Here is a 23,338-nt window from a genome sequence, read left to right on the forward strand (position 1 = left end):
CTTGTCCCCCAGGCTGGAATGCAGTGGCGTGATCTCTGTTCACGGTAACCTCCGCCTCCCAGGTTCAAGCAATTCTCCTGCCTCAGCCTCCTGAGTAGCTGGGATTACAGGCAGCCACCACCATGCCTAGCTACTTTTTGTATTTTTAGTAGACACAAGGTTTTACCATGTTGGTCATGGTTAGTCTCGAACTCCTGACCTCAGGTGATCCACCCACCTCAGGCTCCCAAAGTGCTGGGACTGCAGGCATGAGCCACTGCTCCCAACCTCTCCTCAGATCTTAAAGAGCTCACGGGAACTGTGAAGGGGAAAATGCCCAGTTCAAAGCACAGCCAGCCTGTGTTACCCTGAAAACTAAAATGTGCAGGTAGTATAATTTCAGGAGAGCAATGTGATCTTCATACACACCTAAGAGAGAATTTTTAAACATGTAAAGTACTCAGCACATATATCTTGCCTTGTTAACTTCATGATAAACCTGGGAGAAGAACTAGCAAGTTGAGCTTATTTATGACTTTGCCTGGGCTCAGCCGGGTTATAACAGATGGTTACCTTCTCTACTCCTCCTGGAGTCTTCAAAAGCCTTTACAGGCTGGTGACCACATGTGATTCATCCTCCTCTCCTCTCCTGCACGCCCCCCGCCCCCCACCCACTGTGCCCACGCAGAGTCTCATTCACAGTTGACACCAATTGTTGGACACACTACAACGTTCCTGCTGGGCTGGGGGAGAAGTCATAGCCTTCCTCACATGTTAAAATCTGACTTGTCCACCTGCTGCTTGTCCGCTTTCAGGCCCACTGAGTGGCTGTCTGCTCTAAGTCCATGAACCATAATGAACCTTCACACAGGGCCTGGGAGGCTGCCTTCTAGATCTCACCTTGCCGTCTGATCGGGGTTAAGTCTCTGCCCTCTCTGAACCTGAGTTCCACAGCAAAGGGGGTGATACTTTCCAGCCCATTGCCTGGTAACACAGGGAAGATTACCTCCAAATGTAAGAATCCATACATAAATAAAGGATGGTATTATGAAAACGGAAGAGCTATCTTAGTACAAATAGTTTCTATGTATTCATTTCACTTATTTAATTGAAAAAGATAATCATTACATTTCCAAAGGCACATTACTAGATTATTAAATACACTTTCTTCTTGCTTCTCCCAAAATACAATGTTTCCATTTCAATTAGTCTTTTATTTAAAATACTTTTCAACCTTTTTTAAAACAAGATAAAACTTAACCTGTTCCAGCAAACCTAATTACTTCATAGCTCTTTTTTAAAAAATGTATACACACATATTAAGCTTTCAAAACTAAGGCACATGGGTTATGATTCACTATCGAAGTTTCTAGGCTTTAACACCTCAGTTCTGCCCAACTCCTAGAAATAGTGGGTGGAATTTGGTGAAACATTTATTGCCAACACTCAACAGAGAGCAGCTGGATCAGCTGACACAGCCACAAATATCTTGGAAGAAGAAACCTCAGGGCTGGTAAGGTATGTTTCATCTTCTGCTTCCCTAACTCCCATATCCATTGCTGGAAGCCAATTTCAATTCTAGGCAACTCAAGTCAACAAGAGATTACTGGGCACCTAGCAAGGCACTGTGTTGGGCCGGGTGCAGTGGCTCACGCCTATAATCCCAGCATTTTGGGAGGCCGAGGTGAGTGGATCACCTGAGGTCAGGAGTTCGAGACCAGCCTGATCCATATGGTGAAACCCCGTCTCTACTAAAATTACAAAAATTAGCTGGGCGTGGTGGCACATGCCTGTAGTAACAGCTACTTGGAAGGTTGAGGCAGGAGAATCGCTTGAACCTGGGAGGTGGAGGTTGTAGTGAGCCAAGATCGTGCCACTGCACTCCAGCCGGGGCAACAGAGCAAGACTCTGTCTCAAAAAAAAAAAAAAAAAAAAAAAAAAAGATGTGACAAATATACAACTGTTTCTTAGAAAGTAACTGGTCTTGGGTCTTCAAGTCTCCCCTCATGTGAGAGGCTGTATTGTTCTAGTAAACACAGTCATCCCTCTGTATCCAAGGGGGATTGCTTCCAGGACCTCCCTCAGATATCAAAACCCACAGATGCTCAAATCCCTGCTAAGTAATGGAGTAGTGTTTGCATATAGCCTACACACATCTTCCAGTATACTTCACGTCAACTCTAGATGATGATGATTATTATTATTTTAGGACAGGATTTCACTCTATTACCCAGGCTGGAGAGCTGAGGCATGATCAAGGCTCACTGTAGCCTCAACCTCCCTGGTCCAGGTGAGCCTCCTGCCTCAGCCTCCTAGGTAGCTGGGCTTACAGGCACCTGCCACTACATCTAGCTAATTTTTGTAATTTTTGTAGAGATAGAGTTTTGCCATGTTGCCCAGGCTGGTCTTGAACTCCTGGGCTCAAGTCATCTGCCCGCCTCAGCCTTCCCTGTACCTGTTCAGTATAGACATAATTTTTTTCTTAGTATATTTGATTCGAGGTTGGTTGAATCCATGGATGTGGATCCCATGAATACAGAGAGCCAACCGTATTCACTTCTCTCCCTCTTGAGGTGGCGTGCCCTTCCCTGTCCCACTGACACGTTGTGTGCCTTCCTTGGGCGATGGAGTCCTCGCCACAGGCAGAGGTTGTAAGGGATACTGCATGTCTCAGTTCTTGGCTATGGCGGCCAGTACCATAGGTAGCTGCCCTCCCTTCAGCCTGGGTCCTGGAAAAACATTTGAGGAGACCTGAACCTGGACCAATGCCCGGGGCCAAGCCTTGCCCAGTCCCCAGAGCTGCCCCAGATGTCCCACAGGCACACGAGAAAAAGAAATGCTGCTTGTTAAGGGCTACAGAGGTTTTTGAGGGTGCTTGTAACGTGGCATCATCAGACAACAGCTACCTACCACCTGTCATCAACTCACTTCATACTCGGATGCCAGATCAGTCCTCCTAGGACTGAATTCCAGCCCTCTCAATCTCCTGCTCAAGCATCGTGCTCCAGTGGCTGAGTCAAAGCCCTCTTTCCTGGACGGGCATCCAAGGGCCTCTCAGTGTGGCTGCCAGCTAATTTCTTCAACCTTTTCTCCCATTTCTCCCCTTTATGGGAATTGGTCTAAAATGACCATCCTAAGTGCTACAACCTTGTGAAATACTTCTTTAGGATGTTAGTTAACTTTTCATGGCTACGTGGAAGACTCCTTAAGGGCAGGGAACCTATGTGAAGTTTCTTTGCCCTCTACTTGCACACAGCAGCCAGTCCGTAAATGCTTCTGGATTCACTGTAAACGCTTGCTTCACACCGTGTTCCACAGAGACCGCGGGATTCCTCACCTGACTCTCCATGTCCAGCCCTGCGCCCTGGCACTGCTATGAAGCACTGCGGACGTCCCGCCCTGCGGTGAGCCATGGCAACATCCACTTCAGACACCCAGGGGGATGATGGCCCCACGGTCTGGGGTGTGCAGGAACTTTCCAGAAAGCTCAGCGACTAGCAGAGGGTGCAGACATGACTGGTGGCTTGGACCCAAAAGCATGGATTAGATTGCTTGATCGATTTTTAAATTTGGTTACAGGACCTGTTGCTTAAACCACAAGGAAAGGACTAAACTCCAGACACTTAGACAAAACTGACAGGCTAGCACGAAGGTGCGGGCGCCCTCAGCAGCAGCAGAACCCAGCCCGGGTACAGAGCACTCCAGAAAGCTCAGAGGAAGCATCCTCATGGCGGGTGAAGAGTAAGCAGCTCCTCGCATGCTCAGGAGCCCGGCCTTCCTGACGCTTTCAGACACCCCTGCCAGGCTGGATGCCCTGCTTCCCCTGAACATCCCTGAGCTTCTGTCCTACCATTCAGTGCCCTGGGTATATCCACACACTGGCCAGTAACTCCTACTTAGCCTTGGCAACTCAGCATAGGGACCAACTGGGGAATCTGGGCTCTCCCAGAATCTGTACATGGCTCCTGGTAGCACTGAATGCATTCTATTTTTTTTTTTTTTAAACGGAGTCTTGCTCTGTTGCCCAGGCTGGAGTGCAGTGGCGCCGTCTCGGCTCACTGCAACCTCTGCCTCCCAGGTTGAAGCGATTCTCCTGCCTCAGCCTTCCTAGTAGCTGGGATTACAGGTGCCCGCCACCATACCCAGCTAATTTTTGGATTTTTAGTAGAGACAGGGTTATACCATGTTGGCCAGGCTGGTCTCAAACTGCTGACCTCAAGTGACTGGCCCACCTTGGCCTCCCAAAGTGCTGAGATTACAGGCGTGAGCCACCGTGACCAGCCTGAATGCATTCTATTTTTTTTTTTTTTTTTTTTTTTTTTTTTTGAGACAGAGTCTCATTCTGTCCCCAGGCTGGAGTGCAGTGGCACGATCTCAGCTCACTGTAACCTCTGCCTCTCAGGTTCAAGTGATTCTACTGCCACGGCCTCCCTAGTAGCTGGGATTATAGGGGCGCACCATCATGCCCAGCTAGTTTTTGTGTTTTTAGTAGAGATGGGGTTTCACCATGTTGGCCAGGATGGTCTCGATCTCTTGACCTCGTGATCCACCCACCTCGGCCTCCCAAAGTGCTGGGATTATAGGCGTGAGCCACCGTGCCCAGCCCTGAATGCATTCTTTATCTCTGCCTTCCCCAGCCAGAACGTAAGATGCTGCCTACCAAGAATGGTGCATTTTAACAGTCACTTTGCAGATTTGGAAAATACAGAAAATACAGGCATGGACAATGAAGAAGCTGCTTACACAAATGCACATACACACACAAGAGCATGTGCGTGGGCCCTGAAGTCACTTTCTGGAACTCATCTTTGGACTTCACAGGACTTCATAATATCAAATAGTACATGTTTCCCTGCATCGTTCTAGGTTTGAAATGTTATTGTTGTTTGTATGTTCTTCTAATTACATTTCACAGCTATTTTATCTTGCTCCCTGACTTATAATTAATTAAATTTAAATAAATTTGTGGAGAGTACATGTCTTGATTTTTATTACAAAGGATAAACTCTCTCAAGTCAGCTGATTAGTCACCTTTTAGGACATCTACAGAGTCCCTTTTGCCAAGCAAGGTGACATAACCATTGGAGCAACTCAAGGGGTGTGAGGGGAAGGGGCAGTCATGGGGGCCAGAATTCTGCCTACCACGCTTCTCAATCTTGATACACTGAGTTCTACAGTTAGAAATGAATGTCTCAGCCAGGAGCCGAGGCTCACGCCTGTAATCCCAACACTTTGGGAGGTCAAGGTGGGCCAATCACTTGAGGTCAGGAGTTCAAGACCATCCTGGCCAACATAATGAAACCCTGTCTCTACTAAAAATACAAAAATTAGCCAGGTGTGGTGGTGTGCACCTGTAATCCCAGCTACACAGGAGGCTGAGGCAGGAGAATCACTTGAACCTGGGAGGCGGAAGTTGCAGTGAGCTGACATTGTACTACTGCACTCTAGCCTGGGCGACAGAGCAAGACTCTGTCACACACAAAAAACGAAACAAACGCCACATTTTATCAAATCCCTTTTAAGTATCTATTATCGTGATCATACATACCTTTTATCCTTTGACCTATTGATATACTAATAGTTTTATTACATTAAAAAATAATCACATTCCTGGAATACACCCTTCCATGTCGTGACTAATTCTTTATTATACTGCTAGATTAAGTTTGCTATGTCTTCATGTTGGCTTGTAATGTTTATACATAAGGGTGGGGGTTTTATTTTTGCATGTTATTTTTGTCAGGTTTTGGTGTTAGGGTTATACTATTTTGGTGAAATGAACTGAAAAACCATTCAACCTTTCTGAAGCTCTCAGACGCTACTCAGAACATAGGAAGTACGCTGTCTGGGCCCAGCACCTTTCTCACACGATTCTTCATCAAACTGTTCAGTTTTCCAGTCTTAGTAATTAATTCCAGTTTTCTATTCACTCCTTGGCCCATTTCCTATACAATCATGTTTCACTGAGATTTTTCAAATCAATTGGCATAGAGTTACACAACATGCAAAATATTTCCCAATAATTATAGAAAACAATCTCACCTATCTTTGTGTCATTTGAATCTGCTACTTCCACTTTGTTATTTTCTTTGTCTTACCAGACATTAATCCCTTGGTTGGTTGTTTTCTAAAGAATTAGATTCGGCGTCCTATTGGTTGTTGTTTTCTAAGTCATTGTTTTCTTATGGTTTCCCTTAAGTTTATTTTGCTGCTCTTTTTCTGCCTTCTGGAGACGGATGCTTTGTTCATTTATTTGCTTCTAAGTTCAGTTTTGTTTTGTGTACTAGACTTTTTGAAGTATTTTATTTCGTTGGCCATCCACCATTAAAGTAAACTTCCTGTTTGGGGAGAATCCCAAAATAGGTGGGAGGCAGGGCCCCACCCTCCCAACCTCACTGTAGATGCTGAGTGTGGGGCCGCCCTCGCCTGGCTGTCTGCTTGGGTGTGGCAACAAAACAGGCCAGGGCTCCCGCCCAGGTGTCTGAATCCGAAGGTGCGGTCTTTGAAGACAGTCAGAGTTTCAAGTCGAGAGCTGCAGCAGAGGGAACTCAGTGGTGGTGCCACAAACGTCCTACCTGTGGCACTTGCCTCCGGCAACACCCTTCTGCAGATGCAACAGGCTGTGCGGGGCTACCCAGCCTCCTCCGCTGTTCCTGGTTTCTGAGCCTCATTCTCCAGCCTACTTGTGGATTCTACCGGCAACCTACAGTCTTCCGGTTAATTCCTCTTCCGCTTAGGTTAACTATTTCTCATGTTTAAAATGTAGAATTCTGAATGGCATGGTTTTCTTTTGCATTGTTCTTACTGCCATTTTCTAAATATTTTACAACTGCAGTTTTGAAGTTTCTGTCACCCAAGATTTATTAAAAGTTTCTTTGAAAAGCTGCTTTAGAAAGATTTATAAAAGTGTTTTAAAGTTTTTTTTAAAAAAGCATTACAATTAAGTATGTTTGGGCATTTCTATCTTTGTGATTCATTTCTAGTTTTATCGTTTCATCAGATGACATTTTCAGTGTGATATCTGCCTTTAGAAAGTTGGAAAGTGTTTTGGGCTTAATATGATTAAGTTTTGTAAATGTTCCGTGAATGGTTGAACATGGTAAGTACACTTTGTAAAACTGAAGGTCAACGTATATTTATGATACTTATACACTGGTATACTCTACTTAGAGTTTGTTGACCTGAGACATCAAAAACAGATGTATGCTATTGTTTCTCACCTATCTTTGTGTCATCTGTATGTCAGCATTATGTGTATAACAAACTACCTTTGTATTTTCTAACAACTTTTACTTTATATACTTTGATGCAATGTTATTTGGTACATAAATGTTGGTGACTTAATTCTACTCTTAACCAATATAAAATTACAGTTTAACCTGTGTAATATGATAAATACAATACTGTCTGCCTTGAGTTCTCCTTGGTCTGCTCTTAATAATGATCCCTGGGGACTGGTTCATATTGTCACATACCTAGTTATTGTCACAGTGCCTAACACATAGATGCTTACTCAATGCTGGTGAAATGAAGAGATACTGGAAACCAGGAGAATCAGTAAAGTCCTGTTTGTTTTGGTTCCAACAAGGATACAAATCTCAGCTCCTTCCATTCCCCTCCAATGACCTGCTTTCCTATGGGAAATTAATAGCCCCCTCATCATACCCAAATAGTTACAAAGACACTGCCAAGTGCTAATCCACACCAGAAGGTAGCTACAGGACCAAACCTCTGCCATGTCCAACCTCTTAATGCACAACTGTGAAGCAAGTTCTTGAGGGCGGCACACAGCAGAGTGTACGCAACACACAAGGTATCTGCGGTCTGAGCTCAGAAACCCACACACAGAGGAAGCAGTGAGAGCAACAAGGGGGAGACACTGTGGGACAGAAGGCAGAGTGTGCAGTAAGATGAAGTCAAGTGCCTGGGAGAGGAAAAGCACAGCCAGAAAGAGGTGGGGGAGTGAGAAAGGGAGCTTGTAAGGAGTTAAAAGAGGGTGGGAAAGTCCTGCCAGAAATAAAAGCCACTGGACACTGAGTCCCTGCAGAGGGCGCCTGGAGGTTCTTTGTGGCACCCACACCAAAAATGACAGGACAGAAGACAAGGGAACAGGCCATGTCCTGGATGTGGGAGGAGGCTGGTGCTGCTTGGTGCCCCCCGGAGGCTGGCATGGCCTGAGGGCTCCATGTACTACTTCCTTTGTCTTCACAGCCCTTCCAGATGTGGCATCGCAGGTGCAGAGACAGTCCCTGTGCCCAGACGGGATAGCAGGGCTGGGACCCAGGTTGCAGCTGCCTCCAGAGGCCACCTCTGAGCCTCTAGACTAAGCTGCCTGGGTCTGGCCAGAGTGAGGTAGACTCTTGTATAACTGGCTTGCAAATACTGGCAGTGTTTCATCTTACTGTCTAGCAAACTTTATTAGTTTGTCCACAGTGTGTGATTAAATCTAGTACACGTAAATCCCTTTTTATTACAGGTTTAGGCTGTACTAAAAATACCCATTCCAGCGAAAGCTGCTGGCCATTCTGACACTGGACTAGGGCCCACCAGAGGACAGACATCCCTCCTAGGGCCTTCCCCGACAGAAAAATGAGGGCAGCACGCACCTGGGCTTTAGGACATATGTAGTGAGCCTGAGAGGGTCTCACAGGCCCATGTTTTGCCTCTTCAGCTCCTTCAGTTTCTCTTGCTTTTATGATTTGAGGGATATGAGGATCTGAGAGAGAAGAGGTGGCTCCCTGGCCCCAGCTGTTGGTTGTTTAAAAATATCCCATAACCTCAAAGCCCGCCTGGATAAATAAACAACCCGAAATGCTGTGTTCCACATGTGCAGAAGCAACGCGATGGCAAGACTCAGAGAGAACCAGAGAGACAGACAAGGATTCAGAGGAACAGACAGATGGAAACAGGCAACAGGGACAACGTCAGAGAGAGACAGAAAATATATTCACATTGATCACAGCAGATCATCTAAATCCTTCCAGATACAGAGAAACAAGGTGATTCCTACTGCTTTGTGAAGACGCTTCTTGTTTTAATCAATTACTTGGGAGCACTGACGGCGGCACTCCCGTCACTGATGAGAACATAAGTGGCCAGCCACGCGCTTACTGGCCCCTCAGTGTGCCGCAGGTCTGCTGGGTGCTGTGGTAGGCACTATCTCAGTTAACCTTCAAAAGAAACCTACGGGGTAGCACTAGGATCACATCCATTTTACAGATGTGGTAACAGCTGAGAACATTCAGATAACTTGCCAGGTTCCAGTATTACTCAATGAGTGGACCAGGATTCAGCCCTGGCCTCTGTGTTCTCCCAGCCAGGTCCCCAACCACTGGTGTCTGCCAATCAACTCTATATTTGACCAGAGAAAGCTCCTTCCTGAGTCTTCAACTGAAAAGGCCCCTATGACTTTCAAACTTATTTAGCAAAGAAAATTGCTCTTCTGAATGGCCTGGGAAGCTGCATTTTTCTTCTCTCCTCTCCCATGCCAAATGACATTTATTTATTGTGCTTGGGAAGGACCAGCTCAAACCCACTCACTACAAGGTAAGGGAAGCCACAAGTTCCCACCTCAGCTTTCAGCATACCACTGTGCTATTTCCCTTGCTGCAAAAAGAATTCTTTCAGTAAAAACTTTCCATCTAAAAATAAGATCATGGTTAATCTGCAATTACACTTCTCAGTGGGAGACATTTGCCTTCCACTCTATTTTCCTGCATGCAGAAGGTCCAATCCGCTGTCCTGCTCATCAGTCAACCAAAGGCCCAAGCGTCCCGTAATTAACTGGAAAACCGAAGCTATGCAGGTTTCAATCACTGGGTGGTGTTTTGAGGAGCCCTGGGGGCAGCTTTACTTTACATCACTCATATGCTACTTCCTCACCTGTCCCCCACAGAGCTGGCCCTGAGCACCACTCAGAGGCTGCAGCTTGCAATGTGCTCCTGGGCTCCAGTCTTCCTCCTCTAGATCCGGCTCCAAACTTCCCCACTTCCTCTCCTTTCCCTTTCTCCTTCCTGTTCTGGGTCTCCCATATATAGACCACCACCATGTTCGGTTGCGGATGCTAGGTGGCCACTGTGACTTTGATTTACCAGAAAGGTGGAGGCCTGGCTCCTGGCCTATTATAGGCTGGTGGCTTCTAGGTTCATGGCTGGTAGAGTGCACAGGAGGGGATCCTACTGGAAACACTCACATGTAGAAGTACACTGTCACCAGGCAAAGGCATAGTTGTGATGAATGAATTACATTTCATTCATCAGGGTTCTTTAAGGGACATAAACACCTGTGGGCAATGGGAGGGAACAAATGTGATTATATGAACTTTCAGAACATGTCTGATAATAATCCAAAAGGAATTTTAAAACAGTAAGTCACAGGAGATTGAGAAGAAAGTTTTGACTGTGATTAAAAATATAGCCTAGGCTGGGAGCGGCGGCTCACATCTGTATTCCCAGGACTTCGGGAGGCCGAGGCAGGTGGATCACTTGAGGCTAGGAGTTCAAGACCAGCCTGGCCAACATGGTGAAACCTTGTCTCTAAGAAAAATACAAAAAAATTAGCCGGGTGTGGTGGCATGTGTCTGTAGTCCAGCTACTCGAGAGGCTGAGGCAGGAGAATTGTTTGAACCTGGGAGGTGGAGGTTGCAATGAGCCGAGATCACGCCACTGTACTCCAGCCTGGATGACAGAGCAAGATTCCATCCCAAAAAAAAAAAAAAATTCTAGCCTAGAGACAAGAAACAGAGGATAAATGAGTGGAAACACTGGGGGTGTTTAGAAATGAGTAAAAAGTTTTATAAATGACAAAGAGAAGGCAGTGCCCAGTAAGACCTTTAGTTTTGTAGATAACAACACCCTACCTACCAAAATACAGACTAGAATAAGGCATTAGACCTCCAGGAGAAGGCATGCAGAATGACAGAAGAGTTTATGTGCACAAGTGTAAGACACACATTGTCCCATCATGTCACAGGCCTGGAGGTCAAAATTACAACCCAAGAAAGGGTGCTGAGAACTCCTACAGGTAGACGGTTCCCCCAAAGACATTTAAGATGCTGTGCTCCTTCAGCTTAATTTGTCCCCAAGGTAAGTGTGGAACGGACACTGGGGCTGGTGTCACCAGGAAGGGTATTGGTGCTCAAACAAAAGTTGTCATGTGTCCTTGTAGAATCTCTGGTGTGCCCCCACATGGAGAACTAGGTGTAGTTTTGGTCATTGCATCTATAGAAGGTCAAGACATTGTTCAGAGAAAGCCAATCAAAACTATCAAGGGAGGAGGAGTAACAAGAGCACGAGCAGCTAACAATTACAGAGTGTTTGCTACATGCCAGGTACTTTCCACGTGTTCATTCATTTATTCTCTCCACCATCCCATGCGGCAGGCAGTTATCAACCCCACTACCGAGAAGAGGAAACTGAGGCACACAGCGTTTCAGTGCCTTGCCTGTCACGCACCTGGTATTTGAACCCAGGCTGTGCACTGCCAGATCCCATGCTCTTAACTATCAGCTACTTCCTACATGGGAGAAACAGAACACATTCCACACTATTCTGTTGGGGAGGCAAGGCTGAAAGTAATTTATCTACGTTAAGAAAACCAAGACGAGGCCTGACAGCGAAAACATGAGCTTTGTGCCAAACTGTAGATTATTAAAGTTAGGGTAAAGTTAATTTAAGACAAATAAATGGAAGACTGCTTTGCACAGCAGGACGTACATTATAAAATCTTATTTTTCTCAAGAAGAATTGAGACTACAAATTCTAAGACTCCCGAAGAGTGTTGGCAATCAATGCTGTGTTACTAAGGGAAGTTAGGTTTGTTCTGAGGGGCACTCCTATCCTTTCAGTTATAAGGTAACAGGGTTTCCATTGCTTATTCTCCCAGGAATACTCCTGGTCACTTCTGCTAGAGGCAGGCTACGAGTGTTCCCCACTGTGGCAAAGCTTTTGTCCTCTACTTCCTTCCCTTCCTGTCAGTTGGGTGTTCTGCCATCTCCTTGCCAACCTTATCTCTAGGCAGCTCCAGCCAGACAGAGAAGAGGGTCTGTGGGTGTGGGGAGCAGCTCTCAGTCTGCAGTGACAAGAGGCGCTTGCCAAATAATCCCAGGGGCTGGGCCCGGGTCACTTGTAGAAGGCCAGTGCTGGGCCGGTGGTAGGGCCCAGCCTTACAGCTACAGACCTCTGAGCTCTCAGTCCCGTCTGCCTATTTCCCTAGCCTGTCCTGGCGGAAGTTGGGAGGCAGAGAGGGGAGGCCTTGGTGCTCTCCGGGAAGAATACAGATCCTAACTCCAGCCCCTGGGGGAGAAGGCTCCCGGACCCTGCCTCTTTTCCTGTCCCCAGATGGACTGGGGATTGAACACCCCCAGCCCTTCTGAGGAGTCAGGACAAACGACTGCACAAGGGTGCCTCCCGTAGGTGTGTGGCCAGCCCTGCGGCAATCGAGGGGCCTGGGGGCGACATGACTTTATTTCAAGCGCCTGCTGACTTGGCAGCCTTGAGAGACAGAGGACCCCATTCTGGTGCCTGTGCTGGGGGAGGCGCAGCCAAGGGCGGTGCAGGGTGTAAAGAGAATAAAAAAGAGATTTGGTGACTCTAGGCCCGGTGAACTCAATCAGTGGCAAGATGCAAATGCGCTGAAATATTAACCATTACTGAGTGTTCCGTGGCGCGGGGCTGGAGAGGCGCAGAGCCCACCCGGAGGACCTGGGCTCCTGCCAGACTCCGCCCAGGCACTACTCACCTACGCAGTTATCACAAAGGCTGCAATGGGAGGCGCGAGGGGGCCGGAAAATCTTGCAGGTGAAACAGTATTTAAGTTTCACGGTCTGGCCATTGATGATGACTTCTTTGGTTCTGGGAGGCGGGCGGTACCCCCCTGAACTGGTGCCGTTTGCGATATCTGTGGAGAAAAGAAGAGAAAAGAGCGCACACCCTTCAGAGCCTCCCTCGGTCTCGGTAGGACCCGTCTGCCTGGAGTGTGAGCTCCAGGGCAGCAGGCACAGTGGCTGGCACGGCCCCGGTGCCCACACTTTACTCAGACTGGGGCTCTGGGACTCGTCCTCCACTGGGACCCAAGCCTCTTTCATTGCACACGTGCAGGGGCCACATGACTGAGCTCTGGCCAATGGAGCAGAGCACACATGGCCCCGCCCAGTCAGGCCCTCCCCGTGGAGCCCCACCCCTTTTTTTCTTCCCCCTCCCCTCCCTGCAGGTGGCAGGAGAGGCTCCGGGCCACCTTGGGAGCCACAGCTGGGGAGTAGCCTGACTGCACAGAGGAGGGCCACCCTGACCTCTTCCCGCCTGCACAGGTCTATGAGCACCAAACGCCTGCCTTAAACCTGGGAAGGCTAGGGTGTTCCTTGTTACTGCTGCTAGTCTTGCCCTCATTAACACACCACCCTAATTCCCTCTCCTGGAATGCTGGACTCCAAATCCAGCTCCAGGGTCCCTTCACTTTTCCCATTGGCTTCCTCAAAAATGCCAAGTATAGAATGGGAGGGGGAGAATGCAGATTGTAAAAAATACATTTAAAAAAAAACATTAAATGTGTATTTTGAAAATCATTTCTACATTTTATCATCTCAATAGCACCCTTAATTTTTAGAACCAGTTCTAAAAAATGTCAGTGAAAATACAAACATGTAGAATTTTTAAATTTTGATTTTATCTTATAGTCTCTGATTTCACATTAAGATCACATGGGAGCTTTTAAAACTCCCCTAAGGTGTGAACCTTGTCCCAGATTCATTAAATCAGAATGACCCGGGTTGTTCTCATGTGGGCAAGGGTTGAGAACCCCTTTCTCTGGGAAGACAAAACTTCCAGTTTTATTTCGCCTCACAGTCCTATTAGCCTTGTCCTATTAGTCCTATTTCCTCACAGTCCTATTAGCCTTGTCAAGAAAGTTAGGGCAGCTGGCTGTGCAGTCAAGAACAGGAGCACAGGGTGGATGGAGCAGAGCAAGAACTTCCATGAGGGCTTCAGCTGAGACTCTGTGGCTGACACATGCAAGCCAGACCTAAGGGACTGGATCAGTCCTGGGGAGCGTCAGAGCTGGTAACGTTAAAGATAACTGTTCATTTTAACTCTCACCCTCTTAAAGCACATACTATCAGAGATGGTTGCAAGATACTTTTGGTTAATTTCCAAAGTGGTAGAATCAGTCCCGTCACCCACTCAGGTCCCTCACACCACACCAACTCATCCTGGGTAATAATCATTGAGCAGAACTGCTGAGATCCTGGTCCTACCCTCAGAGATTCTTTCATTGGTGTGGGGCATTATATTAGTCTGCTCTCATGCTGCTATTAAAGACATACCTGAGACTGGATAATTTATAAAGGAAAGAGGTTTAGTTGACTCACAGTTCCGTTGGGCTGGGGAGGTATCAGGAAATGTATAATCACGACAGAAAGGGGAGCAAACAGGTCCTTCACATGGCAGCAGGGAGGAGAGGTGCCAAGCAAAGGGGGAAAAGCCTCTTATAAAAGAATCAGATCTTGTGAGATCACTATCACAAGAATAGCATGGGGGTAACTGCCTCCATGATTCAATTACCTCCCACTGGGTCCCTCCCATGACATGTAGAGATTATGGAAACCACAACTCAGGATGAGATTTGGGTGGGGACACAGCCAAACAATTTAAGATCTTCCTCTTTTCCTTCCTTCCTCTTTTCCTTCCTCCATGATTGTAAGTTTCCTGAGGCCTCCCCAGCCATGCTTCCTGTGCAGCCTGTGGAACCGTGAGCCAATAAAACCTCTTTTCTTTATAAATTATCCAGCCTCAGGTAGTTCTTTATAGCAGAGTGAAAATGGAGTAATACAGATGGGAATCTGCAGTCAAAGATGAGAAGCCCTGCTCCAAGAGTGATCCACCAGCATCCATATCATCTGACAGCCTAGCAGAGAAGCAGATTCTTGGCTTGTCCCAACTATGGAATGGGAATCTGCATTTCACTGAGATTCCCCATGATTGAAACTTTCAGGTTTGAGAACCCCACTATGGGGTGCCAGTAAATACTCCCCAGTCCACACATTCCTATGTGCCTCTTTATTATGTACTCAAATACACTCACTTGCATGACAAAGAGCTAAACTTAGAGAACAAGCTTAGTCAGGTGAGGGGCCACATCACAGAACACACCCACACCCAAGCATTTTCACACAGAGTACTTGGTGATTTAGAACAGCTCAGGGTATCTGGAGAGCTGTGCCATTCTGCCCCCAAGCAGGGCTGCTCTCACTCACTGACAGTACCCACAATTCAACATGTCATGATTTAAGGGCTCCAAAAGGTATGCCCCTCCCTGCAGTCTTCTTTAAAAATATATATATATTTTTGATTTTTAGAAATAGTCTCACTCTGTCACCCTGGCTGGAGTACAGTGGTGCTATCATAGCTCACTTGACCTCCCAGGCTCAGGTGGTCCTCCCACCTCAGCCTCCCAAGCTGCTGGGACTACAGGTATTCACCACCATGCCTGGCTAATTTTTAAATTTTTAAAATTATTTATTTATTTGAGAGACAGAGTCTTGCTCTGTCACCCAGGCTGGAGTGCAGTGGTGTGATCTTGGCTCACTGCAACCTCTGCCTCCCAGGTTCAAGCCATTCTCCTACCTCAGCTTCCCAAGTAGCTGGGACTACAGGTGTGCACCACCACATCCAGCTAATTTTTGTATTTTTTTTAGTAGAGATGGTGTTTCACTATATGTTGGCCAGGCTGGTCTCAAACTCCTGATCTCAGGTGATTCACCTGCCTTAGCCTCCCAAAGTGCTGGGATTACCGGCATGAGTCACTATGCCCAGCCTAATTTTTAAATTTTTTTGTAGAAACAGGGTCTTACTATGTTGCCCAGGCTGGTCTTGAGCCACCGGCTTCAAGCAAGTGTTCCTCCCACCTTGGCCTCCCAAAGTGGTTACAGGCACGAGCCACTGTGCCCAGCCTTGATCTTCTTTAAATGGCTGTCAGAGGTCTGGAAATCTGCCATAGCCCTTTAGCCTAAGGCTTTGGTGTTTGTGAAAGTACAATCCCAGAGTTAAGGAGAGTGCTTTGAACTGCTACTGGCCATGAATTATGCATGGAAAATTAAAGTTCCAGGTTGGAGGGTGAGCAGGCAGTGTGGAGGGCAGGGCGCGGCTACGGCAGGAGGATGAAGCAGGTCTTCTACTTCTCTCTTCCTGAGGCCCAAACCTTCTGCTTAGAATAACTGAACAGCTGTGGAGCCAGTCCAAGGACTCTGGGTGGCCTTGCCCTGCCAAGCAGGACACCCTCTTTTGGCAGATGCCCCATCTGCCTGGCACCCCAGGTGGCTGCCCTATCAAATGGCACTAACGTCACAGGCATCTGGAGAGGTGCTGAGCTCCAAAAGCGGGGGCCTTAAGAAGAGGGAGGCCTTGCAACTGATTCTGTAATAAGGAGAGAACAAAGAGATGGCACGGCTGTGTGCTTCCCCTGAGCACTGGAGAGAAATCACCAGTTTTGAACCCATCAAAGGTAAGGTCAGGTATCTCTGCCAGCTGGGTGCCACTGAGGCCTAGATTAATAATAATCCTTATGTCAGCTGTGAAATCTATTGCCTCTATATACTCCTGCAAACACGGGGAGAAAAACTAGACCTGATATCTTTTTAAAAAATACGAATTCAATCAAACATGTGTGTTCATTTCATCAGAAAAGTTTAGAAACTGAATGGTGAAGGTGATTATTTTAAAATGCAGGAATGACAAACTTTTCAACACTACAATTATTTAAATAGCCTAGTTCTGAGTAGCAATGACTTGAAAAAGCGAGTATTTGCTGGCACTCCTGAAGATAAACTCTATTGATCGTTAGTTCCAAAGTGCATTTTTTAAAAGATTGAACCTCTGTTACAAAGAGGTGAAATGCTGAAAGCTAGAATTCAAAAGACATAGTAAACTGAAGCTTAAGAATTAAACCCAAACCCAAAACCCTTTGACTAAATATTTGGAGAGCTCTTTATGTAAAAGAAATGGAAGGATCAGAAGACCTGGATTCAGGGCCCAGCTATGCCACGAAAAAAGTCAACCAATGTTTATGAAGGATTTACTATAAGCCAGTGCTGCACCAGGGGTTGCGGAGGGCCGCTGGGGTCCTGGGAGGGCTCTGCTGGGTTGTCTGATAAGCACAGCAAGTCTCGAGCCTGTCTTGCCACTCATTCTGATCTGATCTGTTCTCCTGGCCCTTAGAGTCAGCTTTCTAAATGCAAGTCCCACCAAGAAACTCGGGCCCTCCCATGCAGCACACAATCTGTGAACCTTCTCTCTCCTTGCACGATCTTCCATGGAGCCTATGCTCAAAAGACAGTGGCCTCCTTGGGTTTCCCTGAGCGGGCAATGCTGTTTTCTACTTCCAGGCATTTGCATGTGATACTCTCTCTGCTCAGGATTCCCTCTCCTGCTGTTGTGCAGATAATCCTATCCTTTCAGGGCCAGTTCCAGCTTCTCTTGTGAAAACACTTTGCAAGCAGAGTTACTTGTTTCCTCCTTTGGGCTCTCACTGCGCCTGCCTTGTTTATTTATCCAGCCACTAGATCTGTATTGTGCTTCTAATGTGGGCCAGCCCTGGGCTCTGAGCTGGGGACACAGCAGGAATTCAGACTTCTTCTCTGCTGGTGGTGTTTACAGGCTGGAGGGAAGACCCAGTACTGATGATGTCAGGAGGATTTGTTTCCAGATCTTCCTGCTGCTCCAGGGCAGTGACCATGGCCTACCCACTTTCAAGTCCCCATCATCCAGCAGAGGGTCTAGCACATAGGAGATGACCAAGATGGAGGACTGCCATGCTCCTGCACTTCCACCCCGCCTGGGAATCACAGCCGCAGGCCCTCAAGTGCTGCAATGCCATCCACCAGGCAGGCCACTCTTGTGCTTTCAGCCCCTCCCTTGCAGAGGACGCCTTTCCAAGGTGCTCTGTGGATCTGACTCTTTCAAAACTTGTCCACAAGCTGCTGCTGATCCAGAGCTAACCTCGCATGGCCAGGCGGCACCCCCTAAAATGGCCGGCTGAGGAGGCCAGCTGTGTACCTCAGGGAGCCCCGCTGTTCTTTCTTCCACACAATGCATCCGATAGCTGCCTAGGCCCACGGCTTTCAGGTACGCTTGCATCCAGGGCAGACGGGAACAAGGTGGCTGGAAACCCAGGGCTTCACATACCAATCTTAGCACAAAGGAACTTCTTCTTCGGTGTTCTAGCCTGAGGCCAGTGGCCAATCATGAAGTCTTTCTCTCATCTCCGGAGATCACAAACACCTGTGGCCTGTGTCATGTGGCACAAAGAGAGAAGCAGAGGGAGGGTTCCTGCTCTACTCAATTTTTCTGGTTTTGGGTTTTGTTTTTGTTTTTGTTTTTTTTTTTTTTGTATTTTTGGTTTCCTTTGGTTGTTGGCAACAATTGTGCCTCTGCCTCTTTGGGCTGCTCTTTGTGGTTTAAATACAGCAATTGAGAAAGAAATAATAGGCATTTGCAATAGCTAGTGGGTCAAACACTAGAATTTTGGGGGGAAAACCTCTAGCAGTTAGGCAAGTATATATGAGTCAGTATTTTTTAGAATTTATTTATTTATTTATTTATTTATTTATTTATTTATTTTTTGAGATGGAGTTTTGCTCTTATCACCTAGGCTGGAGTGCAATGGCACAATCTTGGCTCACTGCAACCTCTGCTTCCTGGGTTCAAGCAATTCTCCTGCCTCAGCCTCCCAAGTAGCTGGGACTACAAGCTCCTGCCGCCACACTCAGCTAATTTTTTTGCATTTCCAGTAGAGATGGGGTTTTGCCATGTTGGCCAGGCTGGTCTCGAACTCCTGAGCTTAGGTGATCCACCCGCCTCGGCCTCCCAAAGTGCTGGGATTACAGCCATGAGCCACCGTGCCCGTCCCAAGTCAGTATTTTTCAAGGAAATTTTTATACACAAGCATTTTGAAAGAGTATGTAAAAGTTTGAAATGGTCTCTTCCTTCATATAGTCCCCCAACCCATTGGTGGACGTTATTGGCATGAAGACAGAAATAATAACCGTACCTACATCTAGTGTTACCCTTGCAATCAGCCTGTGGGCAAAAATTAGGGGAGCTGGGGATGAAGAAATTGGGGCTGTGCAGTGTGTGGGCTCAGGGATGGGAAGCTGCCTGTTGATTACGTTGTTTCACACAGAATTCCTGGGCTCACCGGAGGCCTTCTATCAGCTGTTTAACTTCTGCCTGTGACTTCAAGTAAGTCATCTTTTCTTCCTGAAGGAATAACAGAGCACTTCCATCCTGACAGATCCATTTGTCTCCCATCAGATTTATTCCTGCCCCAAATTCAGGGATCAAATGTCTATGTGTTACCATATACAGTCACTGGACTCTGCCTTCTTACATTGCAAAAGGAAAAATCCCAAATTAGAAAAGATGTAGATTAAAGTTCTTTCCTGCCATTGCAGCTGCAGTGGTACTGCCCTAACTGCCCTTGGGCTGGGGAAGGGACGAAGGTCCTAGTCACTATGCTGGCACCTCCAGCACACCACAGCCACCATACAGAGAGGAGTCCAGTCTCTCTTCCCTGTCAGCACCCCCGCCCCACTCCTCAACAAGTAGAGTCCCCAGCTCAGGCCAGCAGTGCAGCCTCCCTGCTCCTTGGCTGAACACTCCCAGTGTTCCCTCCCATCCAGACCAGCAGCTTAGCAGTTCTCTGAGATGCAGCTCCTAGAGGCAACCGAGAGCTCCTCGGCCACTGCCACTGCAAGGATGCTGCCTTGCTGCCCTTGGAGTGGGAAAGGAGCAAAGACCCTGAGTGCTTCAACCATACTGCCAGCAAGCTGCAGTTGCCCTAAGGAGAAGAGGCCAGGCTGTCTCCCCTGGGACCCACCCACTCACCCTGCTCATCACCAGAAAGGGTCCCCTCCACTTAGGTCCACAGCACAGCTGCCCCAGCCCAGGCCAATCACAATGATTAATCGTGGCTCTGCATCTCCTGCTGGGTGAAACCCCACGACAGAAGTGAAAGGCCTTCTGCTACAACCACTGCTAAGGGCCCTTCCTCTGCTGCTTCCAAGCTGGGGACAGAATATAAAGCCTGAGCTTACCCCAGAGCTGTAGTGGGCAGCCCAGGAGTGCCAAGTTGAGATCTGCAGCCAGCACCTAAGTGGGAGAGGAGCCTACACCTCAGAACACTGAGAGGGCACACAGCTGCAAACGCGTGGCAATGCCGAGGAGCCGCGTGACTGAGGAAGAGCCTACCTGCTGGCCATTACGCTTAAGTGCCATCGATTGTATCAAAGCCCAAAACTTCAACACCAAAAAAAAAAACCAAAAAACCAAAAACCGAAAACAACAACAACAAAAACAACACTTTGCTAATATACTCCCCATGTGAAACCAAGGACAATAATTAACTATAAATAAAGACCTTGTACAAAGCCTTGGTCCTCTGGAAACATCCAGAAAAGTCTACTGACTGTACTTAACTTACACCACAGTTAAAGGACCACCAGGCCACACAGATGAGAAAGAGCCAGCCCAAGAACTCTGGCAACTCAAATAGCCAGAGTGTCTTCTTTCCAAACAATTGCACTAGTTCCCCAGCAAGAGTTCTTAACCAGGCTGAAATGACTGAAAGACAGAAGTAGAATTCAGAGTATGGATAGCAACAAAGATTATTGAGATCGAGGAGAAAGTTGAAATCCAATCCAAGGGATCTAGGAATTGCAATAAAATGATACAGAAGCTGACAGATGAAAGAGTCGTAAAAAAGGACCAAACTGATCTGAAAAAGATGAAAAACATACTATAAGAATTTCATAATGCAATCACAAGTATTAACAGCAGAACATACCAAGCTGAGGAAGGAATCTCACAGCTTTAAGACTGGCTCTGAAATAACTCAGTCAGACAAAAATAAAGAAAAAGGAATGAATAAAACCTTTGAGAAATATGGACTTATGTAAAGAGACCAAATCAACAACTCTTTGGTGTCCCTGAAAGAGACAGGGAAAAAGCAAGCAACTTGGAAAACTATTTCAGGATATCATACATGTAAACTTCCCCAACCTTGCTAGAGAGGCTGACATTAAAATTCAGGAAATGAAGAGAACTCCTGCAAAATAATACACAAGAAGAATATCCCGAAGACACATAATCATCAGATTCTCCAAGATGAAAATGAGAGAAACAATGTTAAAAAATGTAGAGAGAAGAGGCAGTTCGCCTACAAAGGGAACCCTATCAGATTAACAGCAGATCTTTCAGCAGAAACCCTAAAAGCCAGAAGAGATTGGGCTATGTTCAGCATTCTTAAAGAAAAGAATTTCCAAACAAGAATTTCATATCCAGCCAAACTAAGCTTCATAAATGAGGGAGAAATAAGATCCTTTTCAAAGCAAATGTGGAGGAATTCCTTGCCACCAGACCTACATTAAAAGAGATCCTGAAAAGAGCACTAAATATGGAAAGGAAGGACTATTACCAGCCACTACAAAAACACACTTAAGTTCACAGACCAGTGACTCTATAAAGCAACCACACAAACAAGCCTGCATAATAACCAGCTAACAATGTGATGACAAGATCAAATCTGCACATATCAATACTAACTTTGAATGTAAATGGGAAATGCCCCAATTAAAAGGCACAGGGTGGGCTGGGCATGGTGGCTCACACCTGTAATCCCAGCACTTTGGGAGGCCCAGGTGGGCAGATCTCTTGAGGCCAGGAGTTTGAGACCAGCCTGGCCAACATGGAGAAAGCCCAAATCTACTAAAAATACAAAAAATTAGCTGGGCATGGTGGTGTGTGCGTGTAGTTCCAGATACTCAGGAGGCTGAGGTGGGTGAATTGCTTGAACCTGGGAGCCAGAGGTTGCACCAAACTGAGATTGTGCCACTGCATTCCAGCCTGGGTGACAGCGCAAGACCCTGTTAAAAAAAAAAAAAAAAAAAAAAGATGGCACAGAGTGGTAACCTGGATAAAGAAGCAAGACCCAATGACCCAATGGTATGCTGTCTTCAAGGGACCCATCTCAAAAGCAGTGACACCCATAGGCTCAAAATGAAGGGATGGAGAAAAATCTACCAAGCAAATGGAAAACAGAATAAAAGCAGGGGTTACTATCCTAATTTCAGACAAAACAGACTTTAAACCAACAGAGATAAAAAAAAAAAGACAAAGAAGGGCATTGCATAATGGCAAAGCATTCAATTCAACAAGAAGATCTAACTATCCTAAATATATATGCACCTAACACAGGAGCACCTAGATTTATAAAGCAAGCTGTTAGAGACCTACAAAGAGACTTAGACTCCTACACAATAATAGTGAGAGACCTCAACACCCCACTGACAGTATCAGATCATTGAGGCATAAAATTAACAAAGATATTCAGGACCTGAATTCAATACTGGACCAAATGGACCTAACACAAACATCTACAGAACTCTCTAACCCAAAACAAGAGAACATACATTCTTCTGATTGCCACACAGCACATACTCTTAAATTGACCACACGATCAGACATAAAACAATCCTCAGCAAATTAAAAAAAAAAAAAATCATACCAACTACACTTTCGAGCCATAGCACAAGAAAAATAAAAATCAATACTTAAAAAAATTGCTTAAAATCATACAATTACATAGAAAATTAAACAGCCTCTTCCTGAATAACTTTAGGGTAAATAATGAAATCAAGGCAGAAATCAAGAAGTTCTTTGAAACTAATGAGAACAAAGATACAACATACCAGAATCTCTGGGACACAGCTAAGGTAGTGTTAAGATGGAAGTTTATAGCACTAAATGGCCACATGAAAAAGTAAGAAGGATATCAAATTAACAACCTAACATCATGACTACAGGAATTAGAGAAGAAAAGGAAAACCAATCCCAAAGCTACTAGAAGACAGAAGTAACTAAAATCAGTGCTGAACTGAAGGGAATTAAGAAACAAACAAAAAACCTACAAAACATCAACAAATCCAGGAGTTGGTTCTTTGAAAAAATTAATAAGATAGACTGCTAGCTAGACTAATAAAAAAAAGGAGAGAAATCCAAATTAACACAATTAGAAATGGTAAAGGGGGCACTACCTCTTACCCCCACAGAAACACAAAAAAACCCCAAAAAACCCAGAGTACTATGAACACCTCTATGCAGACAAACTAGAAAATCTAGAAGAAATTGATAAATTCCTGGACACATACAACCTCCCAAGACTGAACCAAGAAGAAACTGAATCCCTGAACAGATTAGTAATGAGTTCCAAAATTGAAGCAGTAATAAAAGGCTTACTAACCAAGAAAAGTCCAGGACCAGATGAGATGGATTCACAGCTGAATTCTACCAGATGTATAAAGAGCTGGTACCAT

General features: G+C 46.1%; 1 protein-coding gene across 4 annotated transcripts in view; it reads right to left on the reverse strand.

Annotated features, from left to right (window-relative positions):
• The window catches only part of ZDHHC14 (zDHHC palmitoyltransferase 14), a 302,219-nt gene that overhangs the window by 66,978 nt on the left and 211,903 nt on the right, over positions 1-23,338 (reverse strand). For all 4 annotated transcript variants that reach the window (XM_008007682.3, XM_008007680.3, XM_008007681.3 and 1 more), the window contains exon 3: positions 12,718-12,876. In XM_008007682.3, the coding sequence (XP_008005873.1) occupies positions 12,718-12,876 (159 nt within the window). The remainder of the gene's footprint in view (positions 1-12,717; positions 12,877-23,338) is intronic.

The sequence above is a fragment of the Chlorocebus sabaeus genome, chromosome 13, assembly GCF_047675955.1.
Source record: "Chlorocebus sabaeus isolate Y175 chromosome 13, mChlSab1.0.hap1, whole genome shotgun sequence".
NCBI classification, from domain to species: Eukaryota; Metazoa; Chordata; class Mammalia; order Primates; family Cercopithecidae; genus Chlorocebus; species Chlorocebus sabaeus.